This window comes from Stenella coeruleoalba (assembly GCF_951394435.1).
Source record: "Stenella coeruleoalba genome assembly, chromosome: 7".
Taxonomy (NCBI): Eukaryota; Metazoa; Chordata; class Mammalia; order Artiodactyla; family Delphinidae; genus Stenella; species Stenella coeruleoalba.
Window position 1 is genome coordinate 43716230 of NC_137153.1, and position 23335 is coordinate 43739564.

Genomic DNA, 23335 nt, shown 5'->3' on the forward strand with positions numbered 1-23335 from the left:
ACCTGTGGAATACAATAAAACAAAAGCAATGGTGCAAGAGATTTCTCCCTCACCCAAGCTGAGACAGGTAAGGCATGACTCCACTTTCTCGCAGGTAGTAGGTGACCACACCACTTCCAGGAGATAGGCTAGTTTTGATGTAAGGCTTCACGTTCAGGCCAGCATCCACAGCCTTCTTTGCTAACAAGCCTGTGAAATGGTAAACACAGACACGGTGTGTGGGGCTGCCCACTCTAGGTGCCACGGACATTTCAGGAAGGAGACTGACTTCAGTCTGCACTTCCTGCACTGCCTGACAGAGCCCCATTCATGTTGATGCTTTCTGCCATCTTTGTTGCCTGACAGAAATCAAAAGCTCGCTGGCCCAAAGTCATTTACATGTATTCAGTAAACTCAAAATTAGCCATGGACATGAAGAAAAAGATAAAAAGAGCTGTGCCTTTTTTTTTTTTAAAAAAGAGATAAACCTGAACCATTCATGATTATATTATAGAATGAGTTTTTAATTTTTGGAGGGAAAGCAGTCTTTCTAATTATATTTTATTTAGATGAAAAATAATAGGAAGGGCCCCTTCTTAAAGTATATGAATTGTGTACTTGTTGGTGAGGAATACAGTCTGCCTAGAAGGTAAAATCTAGTCCTCAGATATTTCTTGAAGAGGAAGATCAAGGGCTCTTGGGCCACTTGACTCTGGGCAAATACAGACTATTTATTACAGGGACACTGGGTGCTCTGACTTAGGACATATCAGGGAAGTAGGAAAGAAATAAGGAGTCAGGGGTATAAAGAGACAAAAGGCTACAGACAAGCTGGTATCTTATCTTAAGGAAATTGGTTTGTCCAAAGCTTAGGTGGCAACAGATGAATTCCTGGACAAAGAAGGTTCTCCTTACACACTTGTCCAATTCATAAAGAAAGAACTGTTTGTGGACACAAGAGGAACTCTTAGGGATATTTTAAAATTTGGAAACTAAAGGGACATTAGAGTAATGAAACTCTGCATGTAAATATTAAATAATTAAACAGAATTGCATAATAGGTAGATAAGTTTTATCGACCAGTGCCCTGTGCCATAATTCAGATGCACTTGACAATGCATCTAAGACAGACTAAATTCTACTGTACAAAAAGGCCTATCAGGGATTTTATGGAGAAAACAGTCTGTGAAATGAAAACAGGTTTTTTCTTCTAAAGTCTGACATAAGATTCTAGGCTTTACCAGAAATTCATCTTTCTTTCCTCTCTTCTCCTTCTTTTCTGTGTTGATTCTAAAGACTATACTACTTTAAATACTTTGCATTATTTATTGTATAAACATTTCTGGGCCAATTAATCTCTGCATCTGGAAAGGATAAGGCTCAGGGAACTATATGTAGAACTCAGTTAAGCCCCTGGGTCATGTCTTGGGAAATTTTCACCCACACGTCCACATGGCCATCAAAGGCACTTACCTGCTCCTAACATCACAGATGGATTACTGGTGTTAGTGCAGCTAGTAATGGCAGCGATTACCACAGAACCGTGAGCAAGGGTGAACTCGCTATTATTATAGATAAATGTCTTATGGTCATTATGATGGTCCAGAGCAACCTGGAATCCTTTAAATCCTTGCTATAGGAAGAAAAAAAGAAAAAAAAAATATATGGTCAAAAGTTCTCACTTTGGAAGAAGAAGAAATACTTTGGTAACTATAGTTTTAAAGGCCAATTCTTAACAAAACATAAACATCTCAGCTGGTAAACTCTGAAATGCTACAGAAAAATTAAATATACTCTTTTTAAATCTTTATAAAAGGGAGTCATGATTTCTGAATCTGATTTTGCTTTGAAATTATTAACAATTCTTCCCCACCTCAAATACCGAAAGACTAAAACTACAAATTTAGCTTAGTCTCATTAGAGCTAATTAGTACAGATGTAATGGCTACACTGAGGGCGCTGATACTAACCTTTATGGAAATTTAGAAAAAGGTGCCATTTTGGCCAGATTCAACCAATCATAAGCAGTAAGGCTAACACAGTGCCGCTGAACATTTGGTAAAATGCTGGCATCCCGCGGATAAAATCCATCACAAATCTTATTCATTTGAAAAATCTTCATTGAAAATCTACTGTGTACAAGATACTATGCTGGGCACTTTGTGGGATACAAAGGTGACTGTGTATAAATCCTATCCTCAATCCACAGTGTAGTAAAGGAAATCAGACATGCACATATTATACAGTACCAACAATGAAAGTAAAGGCTACGAAACACTATCACAGGGTTTCCCACTGATTCCATGAAGGTTCAAATGAGGGAGAGATGACTTTGTGCTATGGGATCTGAGGCCACATTGTGGAAGAGCTGAGAGATTAGGGCATGCAGACGGGGAAGGGACATGCAGGCAGGGGATGGCATGAACAAAAGTACAGTGGCCAGAAAAGTTTGGGCAAGCCGAGTGAACACCGTGGTGAGTCATGTGAAAAGGGGGTATGCTTTGGAAAAGGAGGGTTGAGTTGTGTTTACAGGCAATCAAGTGCTCTAAGGAAGCTGCCTGGCTCTTAGCTAATGCAGAGGGAGGCATCGAGGACTATAGGATGGAGAGGAAACGCCCGCAGCCACCAAGGCTTCAGGAAGACTCATCATCGAGGGCGGTGAAGCCTGTGCACAAAGAAGCCAAGCATGGGGCAGGACTGGGGAGGATTTCCATCCACCTCTCCCAGGTCCCTACCTTGGCTCCAAGGCAGCTCTCAAAGTCCTTTTTCATGTCAGATACGGCAACTTTGTCCTGAGGCCTTTTGGGTCCACTGCAGCAAGGCACTACTGTTTTCAAATCTAACTCCACAACCTGTGCACCCAAAAGAAAAGGAACCGTGGAATTGACATTATACTCACAAAGAAAAAAACACAGCCATGCCAGAGAATTTAAAACACCACAACAATAAAAATAAACTAAACTACCACATTCAAAACCAAGGAAGTCAATGTCCATTTTACACTGAAGGGATGAATTTCCAAAGTTCCAGATGAGCACTTCGGTAGCATGGGACAGGCAGAAGCCTTGCCACCTCTCAGAAAGACCAGGGTGGGCATTGTGGCTGCCGCCAGGGTCTTTCACTCAGCCATCTTTGCAAAGCAGCTCATACATCCTTTTTATTGCTTAAGTTAGTCAATGAGATGGATTTTCTACTGAAATGATAGATAAACCATTGTAATTTTTCTAAGATGACTGGGGGAATGCAGCCATTAACTCATCAATGCCAAGAAATGGGCCCTAGTCTAATTGAATATTTCCTTCCATCAATGTAATATGAAACAAAACAAGGATCCTGCATCTGGTTTACCCTCCAATCTTGGCTGCTGAGAAAAATGTGGATTCAGTTTGCACCCTAGAAAATGAATGAAGATAAGTACGTCGATGGGTAAATCAGAACAAATTGATTCGCTTGCACCTCCATTTCTTTCCCCATCTATAATAATGATGTGCTTATCAGCCTTTAAATAGCTCCAGTCCTTCTAAACTCCTTTTCCAAAGATCTTCCACATAAGAGGAGTAAAGCAAAAAAGGGGAGCAGGGCTTCCCTGGTGGCGCAGTGGTTAAGAATCTGCCTGCCAACGCAGGGGACATGGGTTCAAGCCCTGGTCTGGGAAGATCCCACATGCTGTGGGGCAAGTAAGCCTGTGAGCCACAACTACTGAGCCTGCGCTCTAGAGCCCACGAGCCGCAACTAATGAGCCCACACACCGCAACTTCTGAAGCCCACACACTCTAGGACCCACGTGCTGCAACTACTGAAGCCCTCACGCCTAGAGCCCATGCTCTGCAACAAGAGAAGCCACCGCAATGAGAAGCTCGCGCACCGTAACTAAAGAAAGCCCGCGCGCAGCAACGAAGACCCAACGCAGCCAAAAAATTAATTAATTAATTAAATTTATTAAAAAAAAAAGCGGTGGGTGGCGGGAGCATACTCAACCTAATGGCCAGGAAGAATGGGACAAGTTACGTTATTTTATGTCTACAATTCCTTATCTTTTTGATTTTTTTAGCCTTTTACCATGCTGTTCTTCTGCGATAACTTGGCAGTGACTAATTTCCTACAAATACACCCCCCAAGAAAACACATTCACAACTAAAACCACAGGCTTGAGAAAGAGGAAACACATGCCCAGCACTGTGTGCTAAACATTTTAAATGCATTATTTCATTCTCTAATCCTTTATCATGACCTTATGAAAGGCACTCTCATACCTGGGCAAAGTCTGGGTCTTGAGCGGAGTCACTGAAATCCCGAAACATTCCTACAGCCTGAAGATACTTTTTAATATGCTTTACTTTTTCTTCATCACGACCTAATGGGCATTTTAAGAAGTAACAAGTAACAGATGTTAATATTTCCTGATTAAACTAATGCCTCTACCAGAAGCTATACAAGTAATGGGCATTTCACTTAAACACACACCAAGAGCTCTGCTGATATGGCAGCTTTCAGGCTAACAGTCTGACTCTCTAGCCGATGCTGCTGTTTACTAGGGGCCATTAACTGATCTGCTGTTCTATCGAAGTGACCATTTTCTGTAGAAGATTCTCAGTTATAAGCCCTCGTCTCTCTTTGGTTATGGGTCTTAATTAAGAGGATCCTAAGCCTCGGCGAATTGTCAAAGCATACCTCCGGCGCATCTGCCTTCAACTGGCCACAGACCCTCAGCATTCCACGTTATTCTTGTTATAGTAATCCCCGCAGTCTCCCACCACAGATCACCAGCTGTGTGCCCAGCACTGTGTGCTAAACATTTTAAATGCATTATTTCATTCTCTAATCCTTTATCATGACCTTATGAGAAAAGCACTGTTATTATCCTCATTTATGGATGGGGAAATAGTGGCTCAAGAAGATTAACTTTCCCATGGAACACGGGCCGTAAATGGCAGAACCAGGATCCGAAGCTGAGTTTAGATTTGAGTTCAAAGTCCTAACTCGTGATGCTGTATCACCAGGAATATGACCCTGAAAGCTCTGCTGTTTCATTCTGATCAAGACCCTGGTTGCAGGAGATAATACGCACGGTTTGCCCAATGGACACGGAGTTCTCCCAGTTCTCTGACAGTTAAATAAGGCTGTTTGAGAGCTTGATTCTTGGATCCACAACAGATCAGCATTCTTTTTTTTTCGCCTCTTCATTTTAACTGAATTGTAAAGGTCATCAGCTTTCAGCATGGACCTTATAAGAGATGACTGTCTGATCTTCGTTAACATTTATCATGACCTGTTGTTGGGCCCCAGTGTTCATTACATCCCCTGTCATCCTCTCCACGAAGACAGGCAGGAGAAATTTCTTTTAGGTTTCAGTTTAAGAAAGTGTTCAACTTCTCTGAAACCATTGGTTTCAAATCAGTAGATGTTACAAATTCGGTACCAGATCAGTAAGAGGTTCGGTGGCCACCTCTAGAGCCATAGAAACTAATCTCATCTCTGGATGTATTTTGCAGCTTTCCCCTCCCCACCATCCCTTCCCTTCTCTTCTCTTCTCTTCTTTAGGTTGAATGCCTCAGCTATTTAATCGAGGGACAGAGGCAGAAGGTAGTGCTCCAATTCTCAGCGTTCTATGAACTTTAGAAACGGCCTTCTGTTTTCAGGGTTCTGCACTTACCTGTCTGCACCAGGTACTTGATACTGACTTCATCAACCGGGAAAAAGGCAGCAGTGGCTCCATACTCTGGACACATGTTGGCAATTGTAGCTCGGTCGGCAATGGACAACTGGGCTACCCCTGGCCCGAAGAACTCGACAAATTTGCCCACTACCCCAACCTGGCGGAGGTGCTGAGCAACAGAACAACAGTAGAGTTTGAGACTTGATAACCTGTATTTAAAATGCAGAACTATCCCCTTGCAATTCTCATAAAGTAGCCTTGTGAGTAAACACAAAAAATGAATTAGCCCAACATATGTTTGATTACTTTTAAAAATAAAACTTAAAAAGTAAGGCCAACTAAATACAACATGGTATCTTGGAGTAGATCCTCGAACAGAAAAGGGATTACTGAAAAAACTGGTGAAGTTTCTAGTTTAGTTAAAAATGTCATACCGATGTTAACTACTTCTGTTTCTGATAAATATACCATGGTTATGTAAGATGTTAACATCTGGGGAAGCTGGGAGAAAGGTAACAGGAACTCTGTATTACCTTTACATCAAGTCCCCTGTAAATCTAAAATTATGTTGCAACATTTCTTTAAAAAGAAAGAAAAAGTAATATAAAAACACAAATAATAAGAAAAGTTTTGCCAAATGAGAAAACTTCTTTCTAAAAATTAAATAAATTCTTTCAACTTGAATAAATTATGATTTGCACCTGTTGAATAAGCAAATGCCTTGTTTTCAAGGGTCTAATGAACAAATATCCTGAATACAGGTATAAGTCAAATGTAACCAAAAGATCCAGGCAGTCTGACTCTCACACCTTTTCCATACAAGCCATCAGCCAGGGCTGGAGCCTCACGACTGGCTTGGCTCTGCATGAAATCAGCTGTATGAAGTGTGGACAACCACACGGACAGGCCCTTTTGGTTACATGGAATTCTGCCAAATTTTGTGGGCAGAGCCTATATTATTCCACACTTGAACGATGCGGACATCTCTGATGAGCTATAGTGTTCAAATAAATCTGATTCCTATGTCCATGACTATTAAATCAAAAGTATAGCATCCATCCCACATAACCCAAGCCTTCAAACGATACAACCCGAAAAACTTGTGTGATAATAAAAAAAAAATTACTTTTCTAATAGTCTTTCAAAATGAAACTGCCTTCTTTTTGCCAAGCAAGCAAATCACCAAAAAGGATTATTTCTGACAAGGGCAAATGAAAAACAAAACAAAACAAAACTAATATTTTCCAGCTTGGAGAAACATCTGTTACAATAATGTAACTTATAATACAGAGAATGGAATTTTAAGTAGTCAAAAATTATTCATAGTTTGTTATTTTCATATAAAGAAGAACCATGTGGAAAAAATGTAGAAGTAAAACATATGCATGGAAATGATTTCTTATAACCTCAAGACAGTGATTATCTCTAGAAATGAAGAGGGTGGCTTTAGCCATAAATATTACATTTCACTTCTTAAAAAATATACATACAGAGAGAGCTCTGAAGCAAATACAGCAAAATGTTACCATCTGTTAAGTCTACATGGTGGGCATATAAATGTCATTTTAACTTCTGTGTATTTAAACTATTTCACAGTTTCAAAGAATTTTTTTTAAAGAAAAAGATCCATGCAGCAACAGAAGAGTAAAATGAACATAATGATCTGGAACCTAAGTGCAGAGTTCTCTCCTTATGTCATCTCTTTTAAAGTCATAAACGTACTGTTTCCTAGCACTTCTAGAGCACATGGAAACCAAGAGAGACTCCATCATGGACTTTCCTCCTATTTGTCACTGTGACTCAGACCACAGAAGAGGCAGCACATTGTTACCTTGGTGATGGTGAGCACGATGTCAGTGGATGTTACCAGGGGGTGGGGATTTCCCATCAGCCTGTAGCCAATCACCTGGGGAAGCACCATGCTGATTGGCTGGCCCAGCATGACAGCTTCTGCTTCGATACCACCCACACCTGTGTGGAAAGGCGTGACAGAGTAATGCTTTCCTTAGTCCTCACGATATCCCTCAGGCATAGTTCACTGTCATTAACAAGTAGTCAACCCACTTATAGTGTTTTACTAGTGTAGAGTTATATTTCCATAAAGGACAGTTATCTTTTCTCTATTTCCCTCTATAGAATTTTTAACAAGTGTTTCTCAAAGTGTGGTCCCCCAAACACCTGTGTCAAAATCCCCTTGATTCCACACTAAAAAGAAGAATGGGCTTCAGGAGTCGCTGTTTTTAACAAACACCCCAGCTGATTTTCGCCTATTCTAATTCCAGCTGCTTATTCCAATTCCAGCTGCTTATTCCAATTCCAGCTGCTTATTCAAATTCCAGCTGCTTATTCCAATTCATTCTTCCAAACATTATACTGAGTGCCTAAAAGGCATCAGACACTTTTGCGGGTACTGGAAATTACTGGAAAACAGACCAAAAAAACCTCTCTGATATTTGTGGTCACTCAAATTCGTGCTGCTGGGATGTAAGGGTATCAAAGTAAATCAAGGTATTTACATAGAACAGCATAAGTGGAATAGGAACCTAGAAGAACACTCACCCCAACCGAGAACGCCCAAACCATCAATCATGGTAGTGTGCGAATCCGTGCCCACAAGACTGTCTGGGTAATAATATCCATCCTGATCAAATACCACTCTTGCCAAATACTCCAGATTCACCTGGTGGATGATTCCTGAGCCAGGAGGAATAATCCGCATGTTGCGAAAGGCCAGAGAGCCCCACTGGGATTGAAAAATGTGGAGAACACTGTGAATACCAGCACACCTTTATGCAGCTCACCTCCTTGGCACCTCTTCCTCATACCCCACACACATAAAGAATCAACCAATGGAGCCAAACTCTGCCCATACCTTTAAAAATTCAAATCGTTCTCTATTTCTTTCAAATTCCAAGTCTTGATTCTTCTGTAAACTGTCTGCCCTGTCAAAGAGAAAGACTAAATGTGTAAATTTTAAGGCGTAAAATGTTACTGGTCAAATTTATAGGTGATAATAAAGAAAATAGCAGTTTCATCTGCAGGCTTGCTGGGTGGTGGTATGCGTTCGTTAACGTGGGAAAGAGGTAATTAAAGTAAAAAGAATAATTATTTTTTGGTTCAGGTGATTTTTATAATGCCTTTAAACATGGTGGGTAGAAAACATTAAGTGGATTTAAGTTAAAACTCTTCTAATCATAAAGTCTGACTCTTAGGAACAGACTCAAGACATTTATGATGACAATAGCAGCTTAGATATTTAAAGAAGCTTTCTTTCTGTACTCCTTTCTTACCTATGACCTTGTTACAACACCTCTCTGAGCTGAGCCATATCTGGGCTGGCATTTTCATCTGTCTTATGTTGGGAGGTAGGGAACCAGTGATGCCAGGAGGCACAGGAATTTATAGAATCACAATCTCCTATCTTGCAAAAGGAGGTTTATGAGGAGGATGGTGACACTCAAGAACATGAGTAAAGCCCAGATTATATATATACCGAGGTTTGCTCCAAGTCATTCAGCTCATCAGGACTGACATGGACAATTCAGGGCATCAGGAAGCTTTTCCAGAATTTTTATAATCAAACTACATTGTTTTGAGGTAGAGTAAGTCATAGTGACAACTCGGCATGGTTAGCACACAGGAAGTGCTTACAAACTGTCATGGGTTGAGTGAACATAGGAAATGATAGTGAAATTAATAGCTAAGACCCAAGTCAGACTACACTAATTGATAGTTAACACTTATTGACATTACTGGGAACTAGGCACCAAAGTGCTTTACATTTATTTTCTAATTTAGTCTTCAAAATAGCCCTTTGAGCTAGGAGCAACTAATATCCACATTTTTCAAAGGAGGAAACAGACACAGAGAGGGTAAGAAACTTGTTCAGGACCTCACAGCTAGTAAATGATGGAATTGGTATTGACACCCAGGCAGTCTGACTCAAGAATGATGCTCTAAGTCCCTATGCTGCCTCCCTGTAGTAGTAGTTGCAGAAACTGTAGCAGCGATGGTGGTGGTGGTAATAGCAACAACTACCGTAATAATAATAACAGCAGGAGCCAAAGTGCAAGACTGCACGGTGCATCGTAGGCTCTAAGTGCTTTACACACATGAACTCATTCAATCATCCTAACAACCCCTCACGTAGGTACTACCATTACCCCAATGTATGGAAGAGGAAGCGGAAGCACAGAAAGATTAGTTAACTTCTCCAAGGTCAGATGCTTGTACATTACAGAGTGGTCACCTGAACCCAGGTCTGAGCGGTCCTGGAGCCTCTACCTTAACCACTATACCCACTTTCTTCTGTCACTTGTTAATGATCTACAGAGCTTACCTGGTGCCACATGCTGGCCATACAAATGTGCAGAAGGGGCATGTGTGCTGCCCAGCTGGGGCTCAGAGCCTAGCGAGAGACACAGAGCAGCAACCAGGCAACCATGAGAGTGTGATTATCAATGTCATGATACGGGAAGTACAGGGTGCCATGGGAGCACCCAGAAAGGGCCATGAACTCAGACCAGGGAGCCAGGGATGCCTTCCAGAAGGCGATGACATCGATGTAGCCTGGAGGGCGAGGGGGAGTCTGCCAGATGAGCATGGGTAGGCGGGCACTCCTTGAGAAGAAAAAGACTGGAGGCACGCACTATTTACTCTACAAATACACATTCAGTTACCATGCGGATGTTTTTCTTTTTCTTTTGATGTGAATATTCTTCCAGATAAGTGTCAGTTGCTTTGATGGAATCAATTTCTGAGAGTATCTTACAGCAGGGGTTGGTCCACAAACTGTGGTTCATGAGTCAAATCTGGCCCAATACGGTATATGTTTGGCTGTCAAGCAACGAATAATTTTTATATTTTTAAAAGTTGGAAAACAAATAAACGGAGACAGTATGTGGCCAGCAAAACCTGAAGTATTTACTGTTGGCCCTTTACAGTAAAAGTTTGCTGATCTCGGGCTTCCCTGGTGGCGCAGTGGTTGAGAGTCCCCCTGCTGATGCAGGGGACACGGGTTCATGCCCCGGTCCGGGAAGGTCCCACATACTGCGGAGCGCCTGGGCCCGTGAACCATGGCCGCTGGGCCTGCACATCCGGAGCCTGTGCTCCGCAACGGGAGAGGCCACAGCAGTGAGAGGCCCGCGTACTGCAAAACAACAACAACAACAAGGTCCTTCAGTCTGACGTCAGACTTCCTTTATGAATCCTCTCCCATCCTCCAGTCCAAACTTCTAGTTTCAGCTGCACTGTGGCCCTCATACTCTCTCAAACCGCACTTTCCTCATGCCTTTGCATGCTCTGTTCTCTCTGTGTAGGATGCCTTTCCAGCTCTTTGCTCTTTGGTAAACATGCCTGGGGACCCAGATTAAGTGACACTTCTGGAAGAGCCCCCCTGACTCTCCAAGTTAGTGATTTGGTTCCTACACTTACTAACTGCATTCAAGCTGTGCATTCCCTAATCTCTCTACTTTTCTAGACTAACCTACTTCTTGAATAAATACTGACATACAATAGGTCTGTTAAATGGATTTAATTTTACAAAAAAGAGGGAAGGCATCTTGGAACGTTATTCTTAATCATGTATGGCCCTGCCCCATCTCTTCTGCTGAGCTCTGAGCACATGTGGACTCCCAGTCATTATGCCTTGTCCTCTTGTCTCCAGAAGGATTTCAGAGTTTCTCAAAACAGAAGCAAGCTTGGAAGAGGACCATTTACCCCAGAGAATGCTGGGACCATCCATTCGATATACATGACATAGTCACAGGACAAGCAGAAGCCAGAAATGCTTAGGCTGCTTTAAGATATGTTAAATTCTAGGTTAAAAAAAAAGTTAAAATTAAAAATAAATTAAAATTTAAAAAACACCCTATTTACTCACTAAAACAAAAAATCTTTTATGCTAACCTTGGCTCGTTAACTTAGTTCTAGTTATTCGAATGAATAAACAGACCTAGAATTCAGATTTTTCCACCACTCAGAACTTTCCTAGATTTACCCAATCTGGTGAGCTTTCAATAAGATCTCTGAATGTGAATGGCCTCACACACTAAAGAGGAAATTTCTCCTTATTTATGTAAGTTGAAATCAGATTTGGATGTAGTTCAAAGTTTCTGAGTATTACATGTAATGGTACTCCAGAAATTCACAGACAGTATTTATAGAGAAGATAGTTTTGACACTCATGAAATCTGGTCAGAAATTGCTATGATATTCTTGTTGGTATTTTTAAAAAGGTTATTTCTGAGATAACTTTGTAAAACATTACAATAATGCATTAGTTAGATCCTCGATTCCTAAAGATGGTGTGAAGCCAATTACTATTATTCACAGCAGGGAAAGAGGTTAGAAATACTTAACTGAGAAAATTCACCATCCCACCACTCCTTACTTCATTCTGGAAATAGCTGGAAATAAGCCCACAGCACACAGTGCCACAAAAACTGAGACATCACACTTAATTCCTTACAAAAATGAGGAAAGAGACTGGGAGGTCAAATTGCAAAACCAAACTCAAGAAATAAAAACAAAACACTAGCAATGAAAATACTTCTTGGGCTTCTCTGGTGGTGCAGTGGTTAAGAATCCACCTGCCCATGAAGGGGATACGGGTTCGAGCCCTGTTCCAGGAAGATCCCACATGCCACGGAGCAACTAAGCCCATGCGCCACAACTACTGAGCTTGCACTCTACAACCTGCAAGCCACAACTACTGAGCCCATGTGCCACAACTACTGACTAGCCCACGTGCCACAACTGCTGAAGTCTACACACCTAGAGCCTGTGCTCCGCAACAAGAGAAGCCACTGCAATGAGAAGCCTGCACACTGCAACGAGGAGTAGCCCCCGCTCACCGCAACTAGAGAAAGCCTGTGCGCAGCAAGTAAGACCTAACGCAGCCAAAAATAAATAAATAAATAAATTTATTAAAAAAAGAAAATACTTCTCATAGAAGTGTTTCTCTTTAATTAAAAAAAAGAAGTGTTTGCTAGATTTGGATATCATTTTGGATCAAAGTTCACCACTAGACTTTGCTATTTTCATCATAATGTTTTTAGTATTACAGTATAAATGAAAAAGGTCCATAAAAAATTGAAACCAGAGTTGATGGATGTCAAGGTTTAAGGAGGAAACCAAGTCACAATGAACTTGGTGCTGACTCAGATTCTTTACCTGCTTAATTGTCAGGAGCTCTTTTGAGTTTTGAGTCAAATAACTTTAGAAATTAAAACAATTACAATTCTGTCTCCACCAGTACTTTCACCTTCCAGGCCAGGGAAATGAAGGTAAATCCATCAACACCAATGAGTCTTCAAGAAAAAGTTGCCCATGATTTTGTGAGGCTACTTTTAATAATTTCTGAAGTGGGACTTTAGGAAACATACTCTCCAATAGGATAATAGTTTGTGTATTTTTAAGTCTTCCCTTTGAAATCAAAACATTAAATTGAGCTTATGTGATTTAAGGAAGAAAAAAAAGGACATATTGCCCAAGGATGGGTTGAGTCCAAAGAAAAGGAAAGAGCTAGCAAGTATCCAGTCTGTTTGTTCCAAGAACCATCAATTCAGGAGACAAAGCAGTTTTCTCTCTATTCCTGAATTTCTCTGGTTTGGGTATTGGCAATACTAATTTGAGAATGACCAGTTTCTACATTTCTCTTGAGGCTGTATGGAACCCACTTAAATCCCCAAGGAAGCAAATAAACGTTTTTGCTTTTTTTTTCCTTTGAGTGGTTGGTTTCATATTCTTAAATGACTTTCTATTATAAAAACAATAGCTTTTTATTGTAAAAATAAAGAATAGTTACAATCGCTTAGCAGTTTGGCACTTCTCTTTCCAATTTTGTAATCTTTGCCTAGAGTTTCATTGAGCTGAGATCACTCTATACATGCAATTTTTATCTAGCTCATTGAGCCAAGACATGAGCATGTTCTAAATGTTATTAAGGATTAAAATATAACCGTAAAGGTTACTTAATAATTTACTTTAAGGATGTACCATAATTTAATAAATCACTCTCCTTTGTTGGAAACCTAGAATGCTTTTAAGTTTTCACTATTATAAATAATACTTTAATAAGCACTATTTAGTCATTAAGCTTTTGCTGAATTTCAGATATCTATGAAGTGTATGTTTAGAAGTGGAAATTCCAGGACAAAGGATATGGCACATTGCTTTCATCATTTCTAATTTGTAGTGCTATCAGCAGTGTATAAAAGTGTCTCCCTCATGACACATTTATAATTAATAACATTTATTTTCTAAACTATGTTGATAAGAGAAAATGGTATCTCAAGGATTTAATTTACCTTTTTATTGCTTGTAAAGTTGAAAAGGCTTTATAAACTGTTTACCATTTGTATTTCCTTTTATTGTGAAATGTCCACTTTCCTTTGCCCATTTATTTGCTGGGTTTTACTATTTTTTAATAGGTTATACATACTCTTTATATATTAGGGATATTAACTCTTTATTGAAAATATTTTTCAAGTTATCTCCTGGTAACTTTGAAGTTATTAAATCTATAGATTTTTTTTCCCCTTTGCTTCATTCATTGCTTCTAAATTTAGAAAGGTTTTTCTTATCAAGACATTTGACACTATATAATTAAATTTTCTTCAAAATCTTTGATGATTTAATTTTTAAAATATTAATGCTTTAAATTATATGAACTGTTCTCTCTACCAAATAATTAATTTTCCCAGCATTGTATGCAGAACAGTTATTTCTTTCTAACTAAAGTTCTATCTAAAGTTGGAAATAATTTTATTTAGTTATACTTCTAGGTTAAGATATCAGCCTTCTACTAGTACCTGGTTGCCCTCCTTGTATCCAAATCCTCATTGTGTAATCTTGCAGTTACTGGAGTGTACTCCTTCACCCCTGACTTTGGGCTAAATTGTGCAACTTGCTTTGATTAATGTGATTGTGAATAGAAGTGATCCTATGTCAGTCCTCATCTAAGCCTCAAGAGATGCTGCAGGGTCCCGCTTGCCTTCTTGAGCCTCTGTGATCACCACATAGCTGCTTTCTCCTTTAGCCTGGGCTCCCAAAGAAGCACACATAGAATGGAGCTGTCCCAGCTGCCCTACCGATGTGCAGTGCAGTGTAAGCAGTCAACCCAGCAAGGCTGGGTGAGGCACAGCTGCCCAACTGCATTCAGCTGAGATCAGCTGAGCTCCCACCCAGCTTGTAGATGTGTAAGAAATAAATTCTTATTGTCTTCTGCTACTGAGATTTTATTGGTAGGATTGGTAGGTTGTTGGTACGATTTTAGCAGGAAGAGAGAAGTGGATATCCTGAACAATAGAAGGAAAAAAGGAAAAGGATAGAGTTTATGGACACCCACGTGGAGAGGCAGAGATGGCCAGATATGAAATAGTTACTTGGAATCAAAAAGGAATAAGACTCCAGTGGTTGGGGAAAAAAAAAAAAAGCCAAACTCTTTTAAAGTCAAACACATACTTGTATTGACAAGCTCTCATGGCAGAATTTGTATGTGTTTTTCACCCAGACTTCAAGCTTAAACACAGGCTGTTCTCACCCAAGAAGTAAATAGAAAAAAAAAAAAAAGACTTAATCCCCCCTGCCCCCACCCTGGGAAAAAAAAAAAAAAAACTTCAGGGGAAAATATTTATTAAGTTTGAGTTTTCCAGAATATACTTTTTAAAGATTTTTCTTCTTTTTTTAATTTTTTTAATTTTTTAATAGATCTTTATTGGAGTATAATTGCTTCACAATACTGTGTTAGTTTCTGTTGTACAACAAAGCGAATCAGCCATATGCATACATGTGTCCCCATATCCCCTCCCTCTTGAGCCTCCCTCCCATCCTCCCTATCCCACCCCTGTAGGTCATCGCAAAGCACCAAGCAGATCTCCCTGTGCTATGCTGCTGCTTCCCACCAGCCAACTATTTCACATTTGGTAGCGTATATATGTGGATGCTACTCTCACTTTGCCCCAGCTTCACCCTCCCACCCCATGTCCTCAAGTCCATTTTCTATGTTTACCTCTTTATTCCTGCCCTGCAACTAGGTTCATCAGTACCTTTTTTTTTTTTTTTTAGATTCCATATATATGTGTTAGCATACAGTATTTGTTTTTCTCTTTCTGACTTACTTCACTCTGTATGACAGACTCTAGGTGCATCCACCTCACTACAAATAAGTCAATTTTGTTTCTTTTTATGGCTGAGTAATAGTCCATTGTATATATGTGCCACATCTTCTTTATCCATTCATCTGTCAATGGACATTTAGGTTGGTTCCATGTCCTGGCTATTGTAAATAGTGCTGCAATGAACATTGTGGTACATGAGTCTTTTTGAAATATGGTTTTCTCAGGGTATATGCCCAGTAGTGGGATTGCTGGGTCATATGATAGTTCTATTTTTAGTTTTTTTAAGGAAACTCTATACTGTTTTCTATAGTGGTTGTATCAATTTACATTCCCACCAACAGTGCAGGAGGGTTCCCTTTTACACACAAAAAAGACTTACACTCTGAGATTTTGCACAAAGCAGAAAACCCAACTGTTCATCCTAGTCTCTCACCTTCTGTTGAAATCAACCTGGATGGAATGATCAATGACAAGGTCAGCAGGACAGACAGGGTTTATTTTCTCTGGATTTCCTCCTAACTTTTTCACAGCATCACGCATGGCAGCAAAGTCAACCACAGCTGGCACACCCCTAAGAAAAGGGAGATTAAGCAGAAAACAAATCGGTTAAACAAGTGCCATGGGATTTTTCAGCTTTTGCCTCTGCTGATAATATTGGCAATGGGGCTGTTTCATCGGCTGTTTCATCAGTGGTGCTAACAATGGATGTGTTAGAAAAGTGAGTGTCTAAACACATTCCCTTCAGCAGAAATCACATCAGTAATAAGTGCCGCGACTGAGTGGTATCTCTATATGCAATTTTATCCCTGCATTGAAGGTCACAGCCAACATGGTCTAAACAGAGAAGCTGTGGGAAAGCTGGCAATTAAAAACTCTGGAACTTTTTCTGCCATCACTGTTCCCTTTTCATATGGTGGGCTGACAAAGACCTGTACAAGATCACACCCTTCAACTTCAGACCAAATTTAAAGGAATGGATATAATTCAGAAAAGTAGGCTGTGAATCAAATTTATACTAAGTGAATGCTTCCTTTTTATTAGAGAATAAAATTTGGGTGATCTTTCCTCTAAAAAAAATGAAATTTGCTCTCCAGAAGGAATAAAATAACATCATTTCAAAATGAAACGGTAATGTCTCAAAATGAAGCCGTGATAGGGAGCAATTCCTGGGAATAGCAGGATGTGAACAGAGGCTTAACAGCAACACATCACGCCTTGTGAACTATATCTCCCCTCATGTGACACATATCAACGTTCCAAGGACAGCTGTTTGAAACCTGGCTCCTTGGGTGATAGGACATAGGGGCGAAAAGATTCCGAGATAGCTCCACTCCATACTGTTTCTTTCAACTTTTGCTAGTACACTTAGGACTAGGATCTTGAAGACCAAGGACAAAGATCTTTGCCACTGGAAAAGGTGGAGTGAGTATGCATCCTGATTTGCCTGAGATTATCTCTTCCCGTCTGGGATGACTGCCCTCTTTTGCTTTCAACCGTCTCTGAATGTTGAGTGAAAAATTATACAGTCACTGTGTTTTTTATTTTTGCTTTTAAGAAGCTTTCTTTAAAGGCTGACAAGGGATGCAGAGAAAAACAGAGTGAAGTGACATGAGGCTCACGTGAAGTCCTGCAGGATGACGCGGGCAGGCTTAAACGGCACTTCTATGTTCTTATGCTGCATGACATTCCAATTTAGGATATTTTCAACATCATTTTTCTTCACCAAAAATTGATCACAGTTCCGAATGGCTGCCTCCAGGAGAACTCTGATAGAAAATGGTAGTCGTCCTAGGAGTAAAGGAGAAAGTATAACAAAACCAAACCCATGAGACATCTTATTATAAGAGCTCTCTAAAGCCAAACTCCATACAGACTTGATACAAGGCATCACACTATTCTTCCAGCAGGGAAGAGAGTAAATTTAAACTGATTCCAACAGTTTAAAATATAAGACTATTGAATGGATTTAGGAGACATTCAGTACTAGAAAATACCAACAGCCTAGGCAAAAAGAAAATATTACACTTAAATCTTTCATAATAAATGGTTGCCTAGCCTTGGAATCCAGTAACAGAATTTCCCTTAAGTCATCATGAAAGACACGAGTCTAGATAATTTACTGTATTACTGTTAGCAAGTACACACACATACAGTAGTATTTCTCATGAAACCTAGTGTTTAAGAAATGAGAAGATAACCCCTTTACAATTATTATAATAAGACTAAAGAATAGTCAGATACATCTTTCAAAGGAAATAAACCCCTAAACACCATGTAGTGTGGTCATTGGTAACTCTGTTTTCTAGAATAAAACAATGGTAATTCATTAAGAAAAGTTATTTTGTTTATAAAAGAAATGGTCCATCCGGATACATGACAATTATTTACCAGTATTATCCAGAAAAGGCAAGACTACAAAGGTAGAGAAGCATAGGAGTTGGAATAAAAAAGGCTTGTGTTTTCATCCTCTTCTGCTACCTACATAGTTGTTATTTAATCATATCATTTACTCTCTCTGGGCCTCAGCTTCCTCAGGGCTTCTTATGTTTTTAAACATAACATGATAGGGTTGTTATTCAGATTAAACAATATATATGTACAAACACTCTCTATACTAAATGTTATGTAAATGTTACATATATATAATCATTATTATCTACTTGAAAACGAGCAATGTAAGAAAGGTGTGTATTTGTGTGGTTAACCCAAGACCATTCAGCCATCTCTGCTACTCCCTCTTCCAACTCTCCTAAAGCCTAATTTATTAAGTAGCTTACTTATTATGCAAATGATATTCTAATTACTATCAGAGCACTTACATCATAGAGCCATGTACCTACCATATCTTGAATCCTCCAATTTATTCAAATTGAAGAATTTCTTTCCTGGTTGTGCAGGATCCAAAGGCTCAGCGAGGTGTGCAAATGGGTTGCTCATTATTCCTGATGGCCACGTGTCCCTGAAAAGGACAGAGAACATTTAACTTCTACTCTCAAAGCTGGACCTTATTTATTCAATGAGTGTTTGCCCTCTTTAACGATTATGATACATTCACTTCAAGAAATCACTTTTCTTCTCAGAGTAGGGGAAAGGTGGGACATAAATGAATAAAAAATGATATCCTTAGCAAAGAAAGTGGGCTCTGTGAAGCTATTTGTGAAAGCTAGGATTCACCTCTCAAGGGTGCATACAATTCCAAACTTCTTTTGCCTTATCTGTATACAACTTTCCAAAATTCTTGCACTGATAAGTCATGAGGAGGAAGGGAAATGAAGGATGTGTTGCATGGTGAATCTCGAATATGTGGACAGACCTCTGAACTGGACTCATGTTTTGCTTGATAGGAGGTTAAGAGGTCCGGAGCAGGTGACATTGTGCAACTGTATAAAACTCGAACTCTGGAAGAGCGGACTTGAAAGCAGCTGTTTTCTGTTGTAACTGTCTCTGCAGCGTTTTAAATAAACCTGTTAGTTGGAAGTCTTCCCAACTCACTTTTGAGTTGGTAGCAAGAGTGAGTTCACATCAGGTAATCTTTAAGGTACACTGTGGTGGCATAAATGCCCAAACTCCCCAGATATGTTTGGAGAGGACCCTCTACCCCAGCTCTGGGCAGAATTTCTCCTTATCTTTTTTTTTTTTTGCGGTACACGGGCCTCTCACTGTTGTGGCCTCTCCTGTTGCGGAGCACAGGCTCTGGACGCGCAGGCTCAGCGGCCATGGCTGACGGGCCCAGCCGCTCTGTGGCATGTGGGATCTTCCTGGACCGGGGCACGAACTCGTGTCCCCTGCATCGGCAGGTGGACTCTCAACCACTGCGCCACCAGGGAAGCCCTCTCCTTATCTTTTTATAAATTATAAGTGGTGAACAAGAAAGGACACTGTTCCTGGCCTCCACCACACAGATAAACAGCGATTTCAAATAACTGTATAACTTAGAGCAAAACACTCCGGGGTGGAAGTCGGAAGACTTGCTTTCTAGTCCTACCCCTTGGGCAAAAGTCTTTTAATCGATCCATTCTCCAATAGTCTTAATTTTAAGATAATTATAGTAACATTCTCCTATCTAATCCAAGGTTTTTATGAATAAATATTCATAAAACCTATTTTGGGGATGACTGATATGGAATGATCAACATATTACTATAAAATGAAAACAAAGTACAATATCTTACTCAACTTATGATTGGGTAACACCCTGATAAACCCGTTGTAAACTGAAAATATCGTAAGTTGAAATGCATTTAATATACTAAGCTACTGAACATCACAGCTTAGCCTAGCCTACCTCAAATATTCTCAGAACACTTACGTTAGCTTACATTTGGGCAAGATCATCTAACAAAGAGCCTATTTTATAACGAAGTGCTGAATATCTCATGTAATTTATTGAATACTGTACTGAAAATGAAAAACAGGGTAGTTGTCTGGGTACAGAATGGTTGTAAGGGTGTCGGTTGTTCATCCTCCTGATCGTGTGGCTGACTGGGACTCGTCACAAGAGAGTATTGTACCGCATATCACCAGCCCGGGAAAAGATCAAAATTCAAAATTCAAAGTGTGTTTCTACTGAATGCCTATCGCTTTTGCACCAAAGTGGTCAAAAAATTGTAAGTCAAACCATTGTGAGTCGAGGACCATTTGTACAGAAAACAACTGTTTGTGGGGATAAAAAGTGACAAGTGGGCCTTGTCTCCATAGACAGGCCCATGTCTTCGTTGAGACACAAAAGAGACAGCGGCCTCGAAGTCAGGATTGGGAGAAAGACTCAGCTTCATTGTATATCCTTTGGTATTATTTGCATTTTTAACTGTACAAATATAACTGTTTGAAAACTAGTTAAAAACTTAAAAGAGATAGATGATGAGCACACCCACTGTGTCTGAAGTCCAGGGCCAGGCACTTCTGGGGAGAGGCAGCTGAGTGAGAAGCAACCCCTGCCTTCCTGGAGTTACGAGTGCAGAGACAATGGGATGAGCCGGGCACCGGCAACAGGCGTGAGAGAATGAGAAGGAAGAGTGCGGTGGTCTGCCGAGCACCTTTTTACTGGGAATCGCCTCTTTCCCCTAGTCCCACGTGGTTTTTGCAGGAGCTGCCATTTGGTGGGGGAGAGGGAAGGCCAACTGACTTCTCTAGGAATTCCGGAACTGAAACTAAAGAAAGCCTAGCACCGGATGCTGGGGCGTGCCCTAGATCATCTGCAGTAGAATTACCTGGGGCTCTTTCTTGTTAAAAATAGGCTCCCGAGTCCCACCGCTGAGCTACTGAATCAGAAGGGACTGGGAGAGGCGCCAGGAATTCGACAATCTCCCAGGTGTCTCTAGCACGTGTCCAGTTTGAGAATCATTGCTGGACACTGTGGAGGACCAGGTGAAGAAGGTACACTTGATTCAGAAAACAGGGAGGTACCATGGAAAGTATATGTTTGAGAGGGGGAGTGAATCGCAACCAAAATACCACACGGCTCAGGAAGGGGGCCTGAACAAGTGAAGCAGGCAGCACAGGGGCTTGGCAGCCTGGGCAACGTTTGCCCGGCTAAGGGAGCGGCAGCCACTTGGCTCCAGCCGCGGGCTGCATGCTGGAATATGCCAGCCCAGTGTGGACAGAGCCAAGTTTTCAAGCGAGGCTGGCAATCTGGATTTCTACACGAACATTCTTGATTTATAAATGTCAGTAACGAGATTTTTCTAAACTACTGAGTGGGCCTGCAGCACAATGGCCAAACCAGACATGCCTGAGGGGCACGACCTGACCTGTGTTCTAACTTAGCCTAGCAGATGTTTTGGAGGAATGGGAGGTAACTACAGAGAGAAAACTCAGGCAGGAAACTCCGGAAGTGGTAGGAACCCCTCGCTGAACTGGGCACGGTGGGCTGTTCATATCTTTCAAAAGCCTTAAGTCACTGAATCATCCCTAAAGGGGCTCAGTTTGCCAAAATTCTATGGTTAAACCAGTTGCCAAATTGTACCCATATTTGCCATGATGCAGTGAGGACACAGGACACAACGTGTCAGTTTGCTTCCCCGTACCTTATAAATGCCCTGGCAGGACTCTGGAAGCCTTACACGATTCCTGCTGTTCCTACCACCCTACAAAGCCAGCTGGTATTTCAGGATGGATATAGTGACCAGTATGGCTCTTGTAGAAAATGTGTCGTATAAAGCACTCTCCATCTGCCTCCTTTTTTCCTTAGAGACTAGATAATTGTGTAGTTTCACTATATAAATGAAGGAAATTTTACTTGCAGAAGTTAGGAGAGAGAAGAGCCAGTGACTAATTACTAAGTATCAGCGCGTGCCAAGTGCTTCATACCATCTTCTATAACTCTGGCAACATCTCTGTAAATTCCAGCCTATCATTACTCCCATTTTACAGCTGAGAAAACTGCAGCTCAGAGAGATGGAAAAACTCGCCTCAGGGCGTACATCCAGTAAGAGGCAGAGCTAGGTTTTGAACTCTGGCTTTTTCCACCAGCCCCTTGGGGCTGCCTCTCCAGGTGTGGCAACTCCTGGTTTGAAGATGGCGCTGGCTGGAGGTCACGAACCAACCCCCAGAGCTGAAAAAAGCCAGGAGACGCATGGGCCTGAGAAATCCTCCAAGAGGCAGTTCTGAATACTAGAGTTGCCTTTCCTTCTTTCTAGGGGTCACCCAGCACAGTGGCCTGAGCCAGGCATTGATTGTCACATGTCCCTTGCCACTCTGAGCCACAGGTCAGTGGAAAGCAACAGGAGCTATGTTTTTGCAACCCCAAACTGGTTTTGCTTGGAAGTTGGGAAATGGACCTCCCCCACCACCACCACCCCCTTATAAGCCTGTTGGGTTCTGGAAATCAGAGCCACTCCACAGTTTCACTCATTCTATCACTCTTGTTTCAAATGACCTTATAGGAGTTCCCAGTGCTTTAGTACTCCCAAGAGGGAGCCAAAACAACCACGTGCCAAGCAGGGTGTGAGGGGAAAGATCTTTGGTTTGGGAACAGTCCAGATACAAAGTAGAATCTAGGCATTGTGAATGTACCTAGGTCTGCCTTACCCTGGCCAGAATCCTAGCCCATCCCCAAACCTTGAGTATTACCCCAAATTATCCCAAAATCTGTGATTTTGCTAGAAACGCCACCAACTGGCCAGGGAATCCTGTCTACTTCCACAACCACAGAAAGCACAGACCCCACTGTTTCAATTCCTTTCTTATCTGCATTGTTCCTGCCTTTTTTTCTGTTTTGTCTAATCCCCATTCAATACTAATAAAAGAGAGGAATGAGCAAACAGAGAGGATCTGGGGGGAGAGGGTGGAGTGTCATCCTAGGTTTTTTTCTCTTTTGGAAGAGGGAAGAATCAGTATGCATGGAAATGTGTTCGGGTTGCTGCCTCTTGTGTTCCACAGAATAAGGTGGTACTGCATGGAGGCAAAGGAAAAAAAAAGAGAAAAAAAAAAAAAGGAAAGAAGGGCAAATGATATCTTTTAAGCAGCGCGTTTACAGCTCACTCAGAACTTGCCCTTCCTGAACACTTGTGTTGAGAAGGCTAGGACTGCTGATATCTGCCTGGCCTCTGAATCAAGTGGGACCCATGGACAGTTCTCA

General features: G+C 41.0%; 2 protein-coding genes across 2 annotated transcripts in view; one reads left to right on the forward strand and one right to left on the reverse strand.

Annotated features, from left to right (window-relative positions):
• Positions 1-23335, reverse strand: part of ACO1 (aconitase 1) — a 60885-nt gene that overhangs the window by 21567 nt on the left and 15983 nt on the right. The window contains exons 2-12 of the mRNA XM_079927911.1: positions 18597-18715; positions 17376-17544; positions 16190-16327; positions 8508-8577; positions 8195-8378; positions 7467-7606; positions 5633-5804; positions 4233-4333; positions 2715-2831; positions 1453-1612; positions 54-189 (exon numbers count right to left, since the gene is read on the reverse strand). Coding sequence (XP_079784037.1) covers positions 54-189; positions 1453-1612; positions 2715-2831; positions 4233-4333; positions 5633-5804; positions 7467-7606; positions 8195-8378; positions 8508-8577; positions 16190-16327; positions 17376-17544; positions 18597-18693 — 1484 coding nt within the window. The 5' untranslated portion in view covers positions 18694-18715. The remainder of the gene's footprint in view (positions 1-53; positions 190-1452; positions 1613-2714; positions 2832-4232; positions 4334-5632; positions 5805-7466; positions 7607-8194; positions 8379-8507; positions 8578-16189; positions 16328-17375; positions 17545-18596; positions 18716-23335) is intronic.
• The window catches only part of LOC307189655 (uncharacterized protein), a 2229222-nt gene that overhangs the window by 14215 nt on the left and 2191672 nt on the right, over positions 1-23335 (forward strand). The window lies entirely within an intron of this gene.